Source organism: Borostomias antarcticus (genome assembly GCF_949987555.1).
Source record: "Borostomias antarcticus genome assembly, chromosome: 4".
In the NCBI taxonomy this organism is placed as follows: domain Eukaryota; kingdom Metazoa; phylum Chordata; class Actinopteri; order Stomiiformes; family Stomiidae; genus Borostomias; species Borostomias antarcticus.
The window spans coordinates 19,278,086-19,292,614 of record NC_140237.1 but is presented as its reverse complement, the minus strand read 5'-3'; the positions used below and the strand labels follow the sequence as shown (position 1 = coordinate 19,292,614).

The 14,529-nt window shown below is 46.0% G+C and overlaps 1 protein-coding gene across 1 annotated transcript in view; it reads right to left on the bottom strand.

The window, feature by feature from the left end:
• Positions 1-2,719: 2,719 nt before the first annotated feature.
• cpne7 (copine VII) overlaps positions 2,720-14,529 on the bottom strand; it is a gene marked incomplete at both ends in the record, with an annotated part of 59,769 nt that continues 47,959 nt past the window's right edge. Inside the window, 5 exons of the mRNA XM_084437365.1 lie at positions 2,720-2,860; positions 3,906-4,142; positions 5,123-5,256; positions 5,788-5,839; positions 7,021-7,075. Of these exons, the coding sequence (XP_084293491.1) occupies positions 2,720-2,860; positions 3,906-4,142; positions 5,123-5,256; positions 5,788-5,839; positions 7,021-7,075 (619 nt within the window). The remainder of the gene's footprint in view (positions 2,861-3,905; positions 4,143-5,122; positions 5,257-5,787; positions 5,840-7,020; positions 7,076-14,529) is intronic.

The following is a 14,529-nucleotide window of genomic DNA, read 5'->3' as shown; positions in this document are numbered from 1 at the left end:
GAGACAGTCCTGCAGTTAAACGTCTGGGTTTATTGATTTAAATGCAAGATCAAGAGAGCATACAATACATGGAGAGAGGTGTGTGTAAAGGCAGGCTTGCATATCAGCACATCGTACGTACTCCAACGGAACTGACTGTACAGCACATCTCAACAGCAGAATTAAGCATGCAATAAAATCCCCCCCACACACACACACACACATATCAGAAATAAGATGCCATCTGCGGTACCAAAATGGCCTCCAGAGTCCAGTCCAGATTCCAGAGTACAGAATGAGAATGAATACTTTCAATTATGTGCCTCGATTACGTGCCACTTATGTATTTTCCAAACATTTCAAAGTGGGACATCTTGCCCCCAAAGGCCAAATTAATACTCATCAGTTGATGTCTCCAGCTGACTGTCCTATTCATATAAACAACCAATCATCTACCGATTTAACACATTTTTGTCTTGCTCAATATTCTGATATCCTCAATGATCGGTACCAGAATAACTCAGTTAGTGAAAACAAGACAGAGAGTAATATATTGCTCACAGCCCAACTACATTTACCAGCTTGTGCATTAGGCATTCAGGATATAAATGAATACTCATAAAATACTGTGCCTTGGTCAAACAAACACATGGATAGATACAGTTCACAAACACAACAAACAAATAAATAATCCGTCCATCATATCAAGTAGCATACTTCAATAAATAACCAGTGGAATATTGGTACATGTTCTGCATTTGTACACTCCGTTCTCCGCCTGTCACACGCCGACGCTGCTCCGTACCACTGAGATCAAAGCCCACCGGGGATTATTTACATTCATCTATGGCTGTGGATGTGAGGCCGGCCAAGTCTCCATCTTGTCTGCGCCCAGTGACGGACGCACCCTCGCTCACTCACTCACTGCTCTACTCCTCAAAAGGAGCTCAGAGAGCAGCAGGAGCACCGAATGCTTGGGGAAGTTGATCAGAGTGTAAATAAACAGGAGTGCATCTGAGGAAGGGGGCTGGTAGCAAAGTACTGAGGGACGGACTAAACTGAGCTTGATAGCTGTAGGGAGCCATCGCTAAAGGGAAGGTAGGCCATGACAAGGACAAACCCCCCGGAGTCTAGTAAGCAAAGTTACAACAATTGGTCCATGGCATTTTCTGGATTTGAATGTGGTTAGGTTTCTGGTCACTTGGGATGTACAGTATTGGCAAACATTCATAGCACTCTTACTGGTGCAAGACGTGTGGCCACTACAAAGTTTCACTCTGATAAAGCAGCAGGTAACGACAAAGATGCTAGTAACATATCCTGTGAAACTGTCACTGTAACAGCAGCTACTGTGCAATAGCAAAAGTTGAGTGTTGAATGTTATTATGTTCAGTACTTTCTCCAGTTTCTCTCAACCATGTCAACTTTTGTCAGTGTGATCCGTGTTTACCTACTGTACATTGCCACCATCTCTCTAATGTACCTTATACCTGAATTGCATCAGTAAGAAGATTTAAGGTTTAAGCGTTCATGGGGTTGTATAAGAAAGGGATTTTTGCCATATTATGTACACAATCATAAAGTCACTGTATTGTCAGAAAATATTTTCCAGAAAGAGAGAGAACGAGAATAAAGAACATAATTTAAATGGAGATGTCTTTAAAAACTGCTTATGTCTTTAAAAACTGCTTACTGTACGTCAGAGAACAAACACATCAATAGAAGGCCATGCCACTCATGTTACTGTACATTTGTCAGAACTTTAGGCCAGACAGACTCCCACAGCTTCACACTGAGATACATTTTATCCAAAATTTAAAGGGTCTATTGTATTGATGGTCATACTGTCTTCTTATATTGGTGAACAACTTCACCTGGTAGTTCTTTCATAACACCTTCATTAGGTTGTCCTTAATATTGCCTCAAACTTGACGTGAAATATAGCCACAGCTCAGTTGCAATGTATGGCACATTACTAATAATCTGCCATAATGCGTTGGATAAAGCATGAAACACTAATATTTTAATGTACAGTATCATGCTCTTTCAGTCATGATCATAACCACCTCATGAATACACTACGATGCAACCTTCATTTCAAGTTTCACCACAATATCGTGCTTCAACAGAGCGCCATGTTTTCAGCTAGTATGTTGTGATATCCCTCCTGGATAGTAGTTCAGTAGTTCAGTTGGCACGCTACAGACAAGGCCAGGAATAGGCTACCGGAGACTGGCTTCCACACGTGGAGGTCAGACACAGACGTACGGGAGCAGACAGGCAGGCAGACAGGCAGACTGACAGGCAGGCAGACTGAAGCTTTGGACAGTCTTGAAAAGCAGAGCAACTGCGGGGGCAGAAGAGCCAATTCAAGGTTGGTTGGGGAACAAGGAGCCAGTGATGCTGGTAAATGAACTTGCGTTGCTCGCCTGCGTGCATTCTCTAGCAGCAGGACTCAGACTAGACCGGACCAGACCAAGGCTCCAGCTCTCATGCTCAACAGTGAGATGAAGCACAGCCAAGCAGAGGAACATGATCCCAACTGAGGAAAAATAAATAAAATATCAATCCCAAGGTTTCTGTCTCCAGTCTGTGTGTAAATACATTATGAGTAATAAGAAACAAAACGATGACAACACTAGTATCTATTATCATAGTTCATGTCCAGAGGAGCCGTCCACCCACTCCCTGCTGGACTTGGCTGGGGTTTAGGCCCTGGTCCGGGGGGGGGGGGGGGGGCTTATTCCGTGGGGGTGTCGCTGATGGAGTTGGGGGAGTCCGTGGCGGGACACATGGGGGAGATGGCCTTGTGGCTGTAGTACTCCACCACCTGCTTGGGGACCTCAGCCAGGACACACTTGGCCAGTGCAGCGGGTGAGGCCTGTGAAAAGAGAAGAGAACAGCTAACAGTCCAGGAGGCAAAGACGCTAAAGCGCTGGAGCACGGGAACTCACAGGGTCAAAGCAATCTCATTTTCAGGAGTATCACAGGAAATGCAGTGAAACTCGTAGTTAATTGTGTTCTAAAGGGAGGATGGAAAGTGTAATTTGTGTTGTTTCTTCGGACATTCTGGCAGCATGAGGGATAGAGGGTGTGTTGGGGTGCCCACGGGGGCAAATTACAACAACATTTGGAGGCGTTTTGCATTTTTCATCCTCCCTTTTCCAAGCTAATGAGATTATGCTGTCTGAAGTGAAACGGCTGCGGAGCCAGAATTATTCATGGGAGAACTGTGAGGAGCTTGTGGTTCTCCCGGCCAGCCTGTCCATCTGCAGCTCTGGTGAGGCCAGCTGAAGCAGCCAGCTTATGTGGACCACAGAGGACTTGCTTGGGCCTAATGCGGTTACTGAAGGGACTTTGGAGGTCACACTCTGTCAGATCTAATGGAGGTCAGCAGCATCGCTATGACCGAAAAGTGTTTTGTTCGTTTTTTTAAGATATTTTGGGGGGGTATTTCTGCTTTATTGGGATAGGACAGTGGAAGGACAGACAGGAAAGGTGGGAGAGAGAGAGAGGGCAAGACATGCATCAAAGGGCGTGGGCCCGGATTCGAACCCACGTCACTACAGTAAGGACTAGCCTTTACATGGTACACGCCCAGATCCATTGAGCTACCGGGGCACCCCCTTTGTCTTGTTTTTAAGACCTTGATGATCATTCTCGTTTCTTTGGCTCTGCGAGAAAACAGCCCAGCTGGGTGTAGAGGGAGGGAGGGAGGGAGGGAGGGAGGGAGGGAGGGAGGGAGGGAGGGAGGAAGGAAGGAAGGAAGGAAGGAAGGAAGGAAGGAAGGAAGGAAGGAAGGAAGGAAGGAAGGAAGGAAGGAAGGAAGGAAGGAAGGAAGGAAGGAAGGAAGGAAGGAAGGAAGGAAGGAAGGAAGGAAGGAGGGAGGGAGGGAGGGAAGCAAGAATAGGAAGTGGAACACTGACCGTTTTGAAGTCTCTGAAGGGCACAAACTGCACAATGTCTCTGAGCACTGACTCTCCCTTGGGCGAGCGTAGGACCCCGTCGTCCCCGTCCAAGATCTGCATGTCTGTGAAGTCTGCGTTGCCCACGCCGACAATGATGATTGACAGGGGCTGGTAGGAGGCGCGTACGATGGCCTCCCGCGTGTCCGCCATGTCTGTCACCACGCCATCCGTGAGGATGAGCAGGATGTGATATAGCTGAGACAGGAAAGGGTTCACTTTTATACCGTGTGCTGCGCACACACACACATCTTAGTGACCTTGGCTTGTTGATGGGCACAGTAACACACTAACCGCCCCCCACTGAGAAACAGCAGGAAGGAAGCTTTTAACATTTTTCCCCTCAGGCTCATCTACATCCACAGAAATCCAATACCAGTCCCTCTCAGTCCCGCTCCCTCTCAACCAAAAAATAAGAGTCTGGACCAGCGGGTGTCTGCGGAGTGTTCAGGCTTAATTGCTGTAGGCCCAGTCTGCAGTTTTAACCCATGTCCAGGGATCTGAGCACATTGATCCAGTGGGTTCATTTACTGATTGAGGGAAGGGGGGCTGATTGTGACGACTGAATAATAAATGAAGATCAACACAAGGACAAACTGACAGGGAAAGAGCCAGAACCAAGGATCCAGAAGTGTTGAAAACATGAGAGACATGTACGATATTCAGGAATACACATACAGTAGATATAGTACGAACAGAGACCTTGGGACCTGTTTATTTGCTCAGTTTCTACTGCATTATGTTGAATCCTTTCAGTGCTTAAGATACAGCACATAAACACATTCAGACCAGCATTAACTACGGAATGATCCACAGATTTTGTGAAATCTATGATTCACTGATTCACATACTGTACATGATAGAAAAATATTTCTTCGCACTTACTGTAGATCCATGCAGTGTTTCATTTTTAATTAGCCGAGCTTTCGGTCTACTAGACCTTCATCAGAGCATACATAGTATAATTATTATTATTTTTTATTTTTTTTATGATCACATACATAAAACCTTCCACCACCATTGGTGTGTGCTTGCTCTGTGGCGTTAACAGTGTACACACAGACTTCAACCTGAGACAGTTACCAGCAGGACCGGAACACTGGAACTATGCTTCATCCCTCCATAGGGGCAGTCTAACATTACGTATGCCCCCATTGGAGGTGGAAGGAGCCACTCACCGAGGCATCTTTGGCAGACTCCTCCCTTGCGGAAAGCTTGGCTATCCTGCTGATGATAGGAGACACATTGGTGGGCCCATACAGCTGGATCTTAGGAAGGCAGTTCTGGTAGGCCTCCACCACCCCCTGGATCTCTGAGCAGAGGAAAAACACACACACACACACACACACATGAACGAACCCCCCCCCCCCCCACACACACACACACAGACACACACACACCTTTAGGCAACATAAGTAGAAACGGAGACATGGAGAGCTGGAGCAGAGCTTGGGGATCAAAGCATTGTAGAGATGATGAATTTGCAGGTTTGCTAGCCATAAAAGGTGAGTTTTAAAAAGGGAAAAGCTCTCAGATCCTCAGGGGGGAAAGTGCCCTGTTACAACATCAAAAGACAACAAAGTAACAGAGACTAGAATACAAATTTACAATACATACTAAATACACAAACATCCAAATATACAACAGTGCAAATAAACATGCTTTTATCCAAATAAACAAACAATAATAGTATAGAAGTAGGTTCCTTAGTATGCCTAGATTGTGCAAACATGTCTAAGGTGTGCAAGGGTGAAATGTTAATGTTAAATATGACCAGAGGAGAGTCATCGCATGTGGGGTAGGACTGTACAGAGCTCAGAAAAAGGCCTCTGGTCTCCCCTACCTTCACATTCATCATCCTCGGGGTTGAAATTGATGGCGAAGTCATGAGACACCTGTTGGTTGGGACATAAAATAACGTTGTTGTTTTGTTTTTTAAAGGGAAGAGACTGAAATATGTCTCCAGAAATTAAAATATGAATGGGGTCTTTGAGGACCGCCAGGCTTTTAAAACATCTGGAGCTAATATGTTATCATATCTTGAATAGTTTACAGGCATAATTTAAATATATCACAATATATGACCGCATAATGAAACACGCTGTGAAAATATGTCTCATGCCTCAAACTGAAACTTTTCTGTCCAATCAGAGCCATTGTCTTCGCTCCTCACTTCGTGACCAGACAGATACTTTTCATCAAGTTATAATCGTGAGACAAACCGTGGCGAAGATAACGAATACTGTACATTCTATTCCTAATCTGCCTGCCTGTCTGCCTGCCTATCTGTCTGTCTGCCTGCTTATCTGTCTGTCTGCCTATCTGTCTGTCTGCCTGCTTATCTGTCTGTCTGATTATCTGTCTGTCTGCCTATCTGTCTGTCTGCCTGCTTATCTTTCTGTCTGTCTGTCTGCCTGCCTGCCTATCTGTCTGTTGACCTGCCACTGTTTTAGTGAGCCTGTGACTCTCCACCTGTGTATGTGTGTGTGTGTGTGTGTGTGTGTGTGGGTACTGTGTGTCAAGAGTATTTTCATTTGCATGTGCTGTGTGTCTGTATGTGTGTGCGTGTGTGTGTGCGTGCGCGTGTATATGTGTATGCATGTGCATTGCGCTCCAACCCCTCTCCCTAGGGGGCTAGTTAAAACCCACTGCGAGCTCTTGGGTTCTCAAGGTCCAATCAGCTTAAGCAGATGCTCTTGGTGCCGTCAGCTGGTCTAATTTCCTGAGAACATGTTATTTCCTCTTTGCAAAGTTGGTATTGCAGAGAATGTAAAGGGCGTTTGAGTAAAAAATAAACGCAATTTTAAGTTTGAAATGTGAGACAGACTGGTGAGTAACGTCGGAAAATAGGTCAAGCCTATTTATTACATAGACTTTGGGCACAATCATTACGGCTGAATACGACCATCAATACAATGTTTATATGAAAGGAAGGCCAGCAGAAAGAGAGAGAGAGGGAGGGAGAAAGAGAGAGAGAGAGAGAGAGAGAGAGAGAGAGAGAGAGAGAGAGAGAGATGATCGATGGAAGGAAAAAATAGGTATGAGCAGGTAGGTAACTGTTTGAGACAATGCTTACCTCATAATTGGGTGGAATTCTGGCACCAAATCCCAAAGCAGAAAATCTTTTGTCACTGAAATGTATAAGAAATGGGCCAGAACAGTCACTGCAGTACCATGTGGAAACACAACGAGGGTAAACAGGAGGAAAACATAGGGGCAGATGTACTAACATTTGTGAGCACAGCGTAAACTGTGCCTGGGCAGTCCGCAGAAAGTGCGCGCGGTGCGTCTTCAGTTTGCAGTGGATGTACAAAGCCTGCGTTTCTGTGCGCTTTCAGTGCATGTCACCGCCTTCAAACTGTAATGTGCTCTTGGAAAATATAGCGACTTGCAGTCTTGCTTTGTCCATAATTAGGCTACCTCTGTGTAACTGACTGCTTTAAATTATGAGGACTGGTGTGGTAGACCATCTTTAGGCTGGTCATGGCTGTTGATAGTGTAATGCGATGATTGCATCGGCCTTGTGTATTTTATTTGCTAGTGCATTGTAGGCTATCCCTGGTATATATTAATTTTCTAAAGCCAACTGTTTAATACAAAACCGTGCAGCCCTGAATGGTGCCAATTGTCATCAGTGAATGTCTGCATTGTAAATGCTCCAGTCCACGTTATAATCGTAATTTACTGCATTTGGATAATTTCAGGCCTTAATACATCAGGACATATCAAATCTATCTGAGACCAATTTGGTTAGTAGGCTATGCAACCTACTACAGTATAGTAAATATCTGTGTTGCACAAATATCGATTATCACAGATATTGATTAATAATTGCTCCCCCATGCATGCAGTTCATAAAACTGTACATTCATAATTAACAGGGGATATGGTTGTGTGGGCTGGTGGGTGATGCGCAACTGGATTCACCTGCTTTTCAAAGGCAGAGAAATTTCACCGCCAAAGAGACGTGCGCTTTACCCCGGAGTTTTAATACATACAACAGGATATTAATCAGTCTCTCCTCCACGTTTTGTGCGCGTTCACACCCACCTTTCCCTCGAACCTGAACACATATGCAAGAGTAGGAAAGCGCAACTTGCCCTTCTGTGGTCTTGCGCCAGGCAGAATGTGGTTTGACCCATGTGCGGTCTGTTCACACATACTGTACCATGCCCTATTGTCAGATAATGGTGCGACAGAATAACGCCAAAAAACAGGCGCTAACATGTTAGTAAATCTGCCCCATTGTCTGTTTTAGTTTATTTATTTATTTTTAGTTTATTTATTTAAAATAGGCACAGCACATATCCAACAATGGCCAGATATAGCCAACAGGCTAATTTTCATCTGTAGTCCCTTGTCAGGTTGATGGCAGAATAAAAAATCGCAATACATAATTCACAATCCACAATTACAAACACACAATACATAAAACATAGCAGAGTAGTCCACCTGACCTAAAACTTACTCCATATAGTAACAAACACATAAAATGCAGATGATACATTCAATGTTATAAATACTTAGCTACTGTAAGAACATGCAAGGGTACACACGCTCTACCCCCCCACCCACACACACCTCACTCTCAGTGACTCTGCGCGCACGCACACACACACACACGTTCACACACACGCACACAACAGATCAGTGTTGACACTGCTGGTTCTCCAGGAGCCATTTCTTAATACTACATTTAAATTAGTAGAAGGTTCTCTCTAATTGATTGTGGCACTGAATTCCACTGATGGGGTGCTTTGAAGGAGAAAACAGCCTGGCCAAATGCACTGATTCAGAATGGGACCGTGCAGTCACCCCTAGCTGTTATTTGTCCTTTTCAAATTATTACACCCCATTACGCATTGCTGAGGACCCCTCGCAATAAGGGTCATGCCGTTGTTTGGGGGTACGTTTTCAAACAGCAGACGAATCGCCAGTGCCACGAATCATCATCAATTTGTTTGCCAGAAAATGTGAATTCTACCGCAGTACACTAGCCACCTGTGCAATCTAAGCTGAGCTTGGATTACCCTTCTCCCTAGCTGTGTGGTAGCTGTGCCATCACAGCTGCTGCTGTCACACCTGCTGCATCCCTCACATCATAATCTGTATTGCTGTATTTTGAATGAGCTGCTAAGACTGAAATGCTAATTTTGAAGGGGACATGGGTGCACAGTGCTCCAGAGATGAAAATGCAGGGGGGGCAGAACACAGGGCACAGTAAAATAGAAGCAGTGCATGCAGGGAAATACCACAGGGCATACATCTGATCACAATGCATGCTGGGAGGCTCACAGAGCAGTACGGGGCCTGGGGCAAGAGAGGGTACCAAGGTTATCTTCAGAGTGGAGGCTAGGGGGGTGGGCACGAGTTGAAAGAAAACTGGATTAATAACTGTTGATTAGCGAGCGGTACCGTTCTCTTTGTGACCGGGTATGTGACGGTCTCTACCAGGCTTCAGAGACACTGCGAGTGTGAGACTGGGCTGTGCTAGCTTGTTTACCATCACATTCGAGTTTTCTAGCCTAGAGACATGAGGCTGCCTCAGATATCATCACATTTCCTTCATGTTGTCACGGCTAAGGGAAAATACGAATCCTCCATGCTACATCCAGCACCATGTAGGGCCTAATCTGAAATAACTATCTCCATGGTACATTTTAAATTACTTGTTTGATTTATTTACTGTGGGAAGGGCAGGGGTGCGGGATGACATGGGCCAGGAACACTAATGAGCATTAAATTGAAGATTGCCTCAGAGCGCTCAGTACAGACAGTTAAATATTTCCCTCACTTTCAAACTCCAACTGCCCATCAGTGGCTGATGAAGCTTCTTCAACACATTAACAACTTCTTAGCTTTGTCTTCAACCGGGTACAGAGAGTGATCTGCTTAGTGCTAAATATAGTCAGTCTAGTACTGGGCTTCTCTGTGTCTCAGGAGAAGAGCCTTTTCCTGGAAGCCGTGCTCTCTGGCCTCGCTCCACAGATGAGCCCCAGCCTCACAGCCGCGGAAGAGAGAGAAGCTGCGGGGACCAACTGTCTGGTTTCCCCCAGGGACAAGACCGCTGTCATCTCTGAAAGACACAGCTTACTCACAGCTGCTCACGGCTCTCAGGCAGTAACCTGCATTTATCAAGTGACAAAAGAGTAGCGAGGTTTGTTTGTTGAACAGGTGTAAATTCTGACAATGAGATACTCTGATATACAATGAGATACTCTGATATACAATGAGATACTCTGATATACTGATATAACAAAACCCTCTTCCCCGGTAACAACCAAACAAATGACAAATCAAACAAGTGATAACATGCACAGCACACACTCACACCGACATACACTCCAGTATCTCTCCTAACCCCACAGCTGACTTCTGGAAGATGGTCTCTCTTTCTACTCTCGTCTCTCCGATGGAGGGGAGGGACAACTCCCTGATCCCATGCAGAGGTGAGAGGAGAGACGGGAACGGCCAGCCTCCTCTCCTTGCTTCCAGAGGGAGGGGCGGATCTACAGAGCTGGGGTAAACGGCTAATCCTGCTTTTAATGAACCCCTGCAGGCAGAGAGCCGATGCCGAGAGGACAGGAATAACCCTCAGAAGCTCCAGAGCCGGACGGGAGCACAATTGTCTGAGACATAATGAGGTCAAACACATTTTCTTTGCCAGCAAATTGTGAAAAATGAGTGAATAAAATGCATAAGGGGTCATGATTGAGTTTTATCCACCTGCATACCATACCTCCGTTCTCAAAATCGCGCATTAATATTGGTGGTACCTGAGAGTCCGACGTCCGGATCTCGAGGTCTGTTGTCCTCTGGTTTTCGTTCGTTCCACAGTTTTCTGAGCGGGATTTACAAGCCAGCAGCTGAGCCTTGTGTTAGCAAGTAGACTAAGGTTGTTGTCCTCTGGTTTTCGTTCATTCCACAGTTTGCTGAGCGGGATTTACAAGCCAGCAGCTGAGCCTTGTGTTAGCAAGTAGACTAAGGTTGTTGTCCTCTGGTTTTCGTTCGTTCCACAGTTTGCTGAGCGGGATTTACAAGCCAGCAGCTGAGCCTTGTGTTATCAAGTAGACTAAGGTTGTTGTCCTCTGGTTTTCGTTCGTTCCACAGTTTGCTGAGCGGGATTTACAAGCCAGCAGCTGAGCCTTGTGTTAGCAAGTAGACTAAGGTTGTTGTCCTCTGGTTTTCGTTCGTTCCACAGTTTGCTGAGCGGGATTTACAAGCCAGCAGCTGAGCCTTGTGTTAGCAAGTAGACTAAGGTTGTTGTCCTCTGGTTTTCGTTCGTTCCACAGTTTGCTGAGCGGGATTTACAAGCCAGCAGCTGAGCCTTGCTTTTAGCAAGTAGATTTAGTTTGTTGTCTTCTGGTTTTGTTTGTTTACAGTTTGCTGAGCGGGATATACAAGCCAGCAGCTGAACCTTGCTTTTAGCAAGTAGATTGGGTTGGTTGTCCTCTGGTTTTCGTCGGTCTTACAGCTTGCTGAGCGTTGTTTTGCTCAAGCCAGCAGCTGAGCCCTGCTCTTAGCAAATAGATTGGCGGTTTTATCCTCTTATTTTAATTCCGCAATTATTTTAACGAGTCTTGTGATGGCTCCACACCCTCCCGACCCTAACTGCTCGGGTTGCCTCCAGCGTAGCCAAAAAATCTCAGAGTTGGAAGGTAGGATCTCTACTCTACACTCTATACATCAAGTCGAACATTACCTGGACTCAGTGCTACCCGACCCAGATGTCGACGTCCAGCCTCCCACTGTTCCACCGTCGGCGACATCCGGGGGTGGAGATGTGGATTTTAGTTTCCTCCTGAGTGAGAAATCCTGGCCCAGACTCGGAGCCAGACCCAAGCATTCAAGCCCCACCCCTTGGACCACTGTTAGGCGGAAACGAGAAAGGGAAACCTCCAGGGTCCCCTCCCAACCCTCCGACGACGACACCCTCCAACTGAGGAATAGCTTTGCTTTATTGGCCGAGCCTGTATCCAAGAGGTCCAAGGATACTAGCATCAGCTCCTCGTCCAGGCTCTCTGCTACTGGGGCCCATCTCACACCCTGCCCTACTCAGTACCGTACCCATACTCCGCAGCCCACCCACACCTCTCTGGTTGGTGAGCGGCAAAATAGCCAGGCTAATAAGCCTGCTCCCCGGCCTAAGCATAGCCCAGTCCACCGAGGGGACCCCCGGCCCCCACCCTCTACCACTTGGCCTTCAGGTGTGAGGCAGCAAAGGAAGTCCCCTAAGCCCAGTGGGCCCGCCACTGATCCCGCCCCCCCATCTGTGCTTGTCATCGGATCTTCCATGGTGCGCCATGTAGTGGTCCCGAAAGCCCGGACCTGCTGCTTCCCAGGAGCTAAGGTCTCGGACATCAGGACTGTTGTCCCATCACTCCTCGCAGAAAATCCCCTGGCCTCATCCATTATCATCCATGTCGGAACAAATGACATCAAGCTCCAGCAGTCTGAGCGGCTGAAGGAGGATTTCAAGGACCTGATCTCCACTGCTCAGGCGTCAGGAAAGACCTGCATCATCTCTGGCCCGTTCTCCTCCCCCCGATATGGTGATGCCAAATATAGTAGGATCTGTCAGCTCCACATCTGGCTGAAAGGCTACTGCTGCCAGTTGAAGCTTCCCTTCATAGATAATTTCACCACTTTCTTAAACCGATCGGACCTCTTCGCCAGGGACGGCCTTCATCCTAGTAGGTCAGGTGCCCATCTGCTCAGTATGAATATGGACCTGACGCTGAGATCTTCCAGCGTCTGATGTGGGGTTAGCCCGACCCGTCTCAACCACCCTACTGCCAAACATAAACCTCCTGTACCCGCGGGTCGGGCTACACCAGCTCCATCTCACCAGCGCCCCATCACCATAGACCTTGACTCCCTGCCCCTCACTGAGACCTGGCATAGCGACGTCTATATTTTTATAAACAAATTCTGCCCACCTGAATATGCCATTCAGCGAATTATCTCCCACCGCACCCCTAGTACCATAATGAAACAGTCAGGTGGATCTAATATAAAAAACCTGATATCAGTTCCAGTGAATATACCATCCAGGCCTACTAGTCAGGCGAGCCAGCCCTTTTTTCCGGAAGCTATTTCAATGGCGATTCTAAATGTCAGGTCCCTACCAAGCAAAACTTTTCTCATTAATGATCTTATATGTGAACGCAAACTAGACTGTATGTTCCTAACTGAAACCTGGCTAAATATAAATGGATCAGCAGCCCTCATTGAAGCCTCTCCTCCTAACTACAGCTTTTTTCAATCTATCAGAAGTGGGAAAAAAGGTGGAGGAACAGCCACCATAGCTAAAGATGCCCTCAGCTGCAGGACCATCTCCTTTGATGATTTCGCCTCTTTTGAATACCACGCTATTGTCCTAAAATGCCAGCCCCCAGTTCTGGCAGTAACCGTGTATAGGCCTCCCAAACAATGCCTTGCCTTCTCTACAGAATTTTCAGAACTCCTGTCCATCATCCATACAAATTATGATAAGATTATCATCATTGGAGATTTCAACATACACGTAGACACTGAGGCGGACTCGAAAGCTAGGGACTTTATCAACCTCCTAAACTCCATGGATTTTACCCAACATATCTCTGAGCCAACTCACAACCGTGGCCACACCCTTGATCTAGTGATTACTAAGGGCCTGACTATCACTGTTTCCTCTATTAGTGACCTCGCCCTCTCCGACCATTTCTGTATCTTCTTCACTGCATTAGTTCCTAAAGTCAAAAATAATACTGAGCGCTTTATAAAGAAACGTTATCTTACCTCCGCAGTAGCCGATAGTTTCAGAGAAATAATGACCACAAACAATTTATCAACTCCAGAAGTGGGGCCCTTAGGAACTATTGAAGACCTGGCAACCACCTTTAACACCAGAGTAAGGGCAGCCTTGGACTCTGTAGCACCTATTAAACTGAAAAGGATCACAACCAATAATAAAGCCCCATGGCGAAATGAGGAAACATATCAACTAAAGAGAACCTGCAGAAGTTCTGAGCGTATATGGCGAAAAACCAAGTTACAGGTCCACCATGATATTCTCAAAGATCATCTCTCTGCTTTTAATAAAGCAATAAGAAATGCAAGGAAAGACCACTTCTCAAAATTGATATCTATCAACCGAAATAATTCAAGAGTGCTCTTCTCAACAATCGATAGCCTAATAAACCCTGCCGTAAAAACACCTGATAACCTGCTCTCTACCTCCAAATGTGAGGAATTTGCAGTTTACTTCAGAGATAAGATTATGAATATTAGAAGGAATATCACTCAGGAAAGGCCATGCATCCCGTTCACAGATCCTCTCCCTCCATGTAATGGACATATGAGCCTGTTTACACTGATGGACACAGAAATGTTGAGAAAAGTAGTATCCAAACTCAAAACCTCCACATGCCTGCTGGATCCCATCCCCACCGATTTTTTCAAAACTATTTTTGACTCTGTATCCTATGACATTTTATCCATTGTTAATGACTCCCTATCTACAGGTGTCTTCCCACCAATACTTAAAACTGCTCTGGTGAGACCCGTACTAAAGAAAAACAACTTAGACACTTCAGTTTTTAGC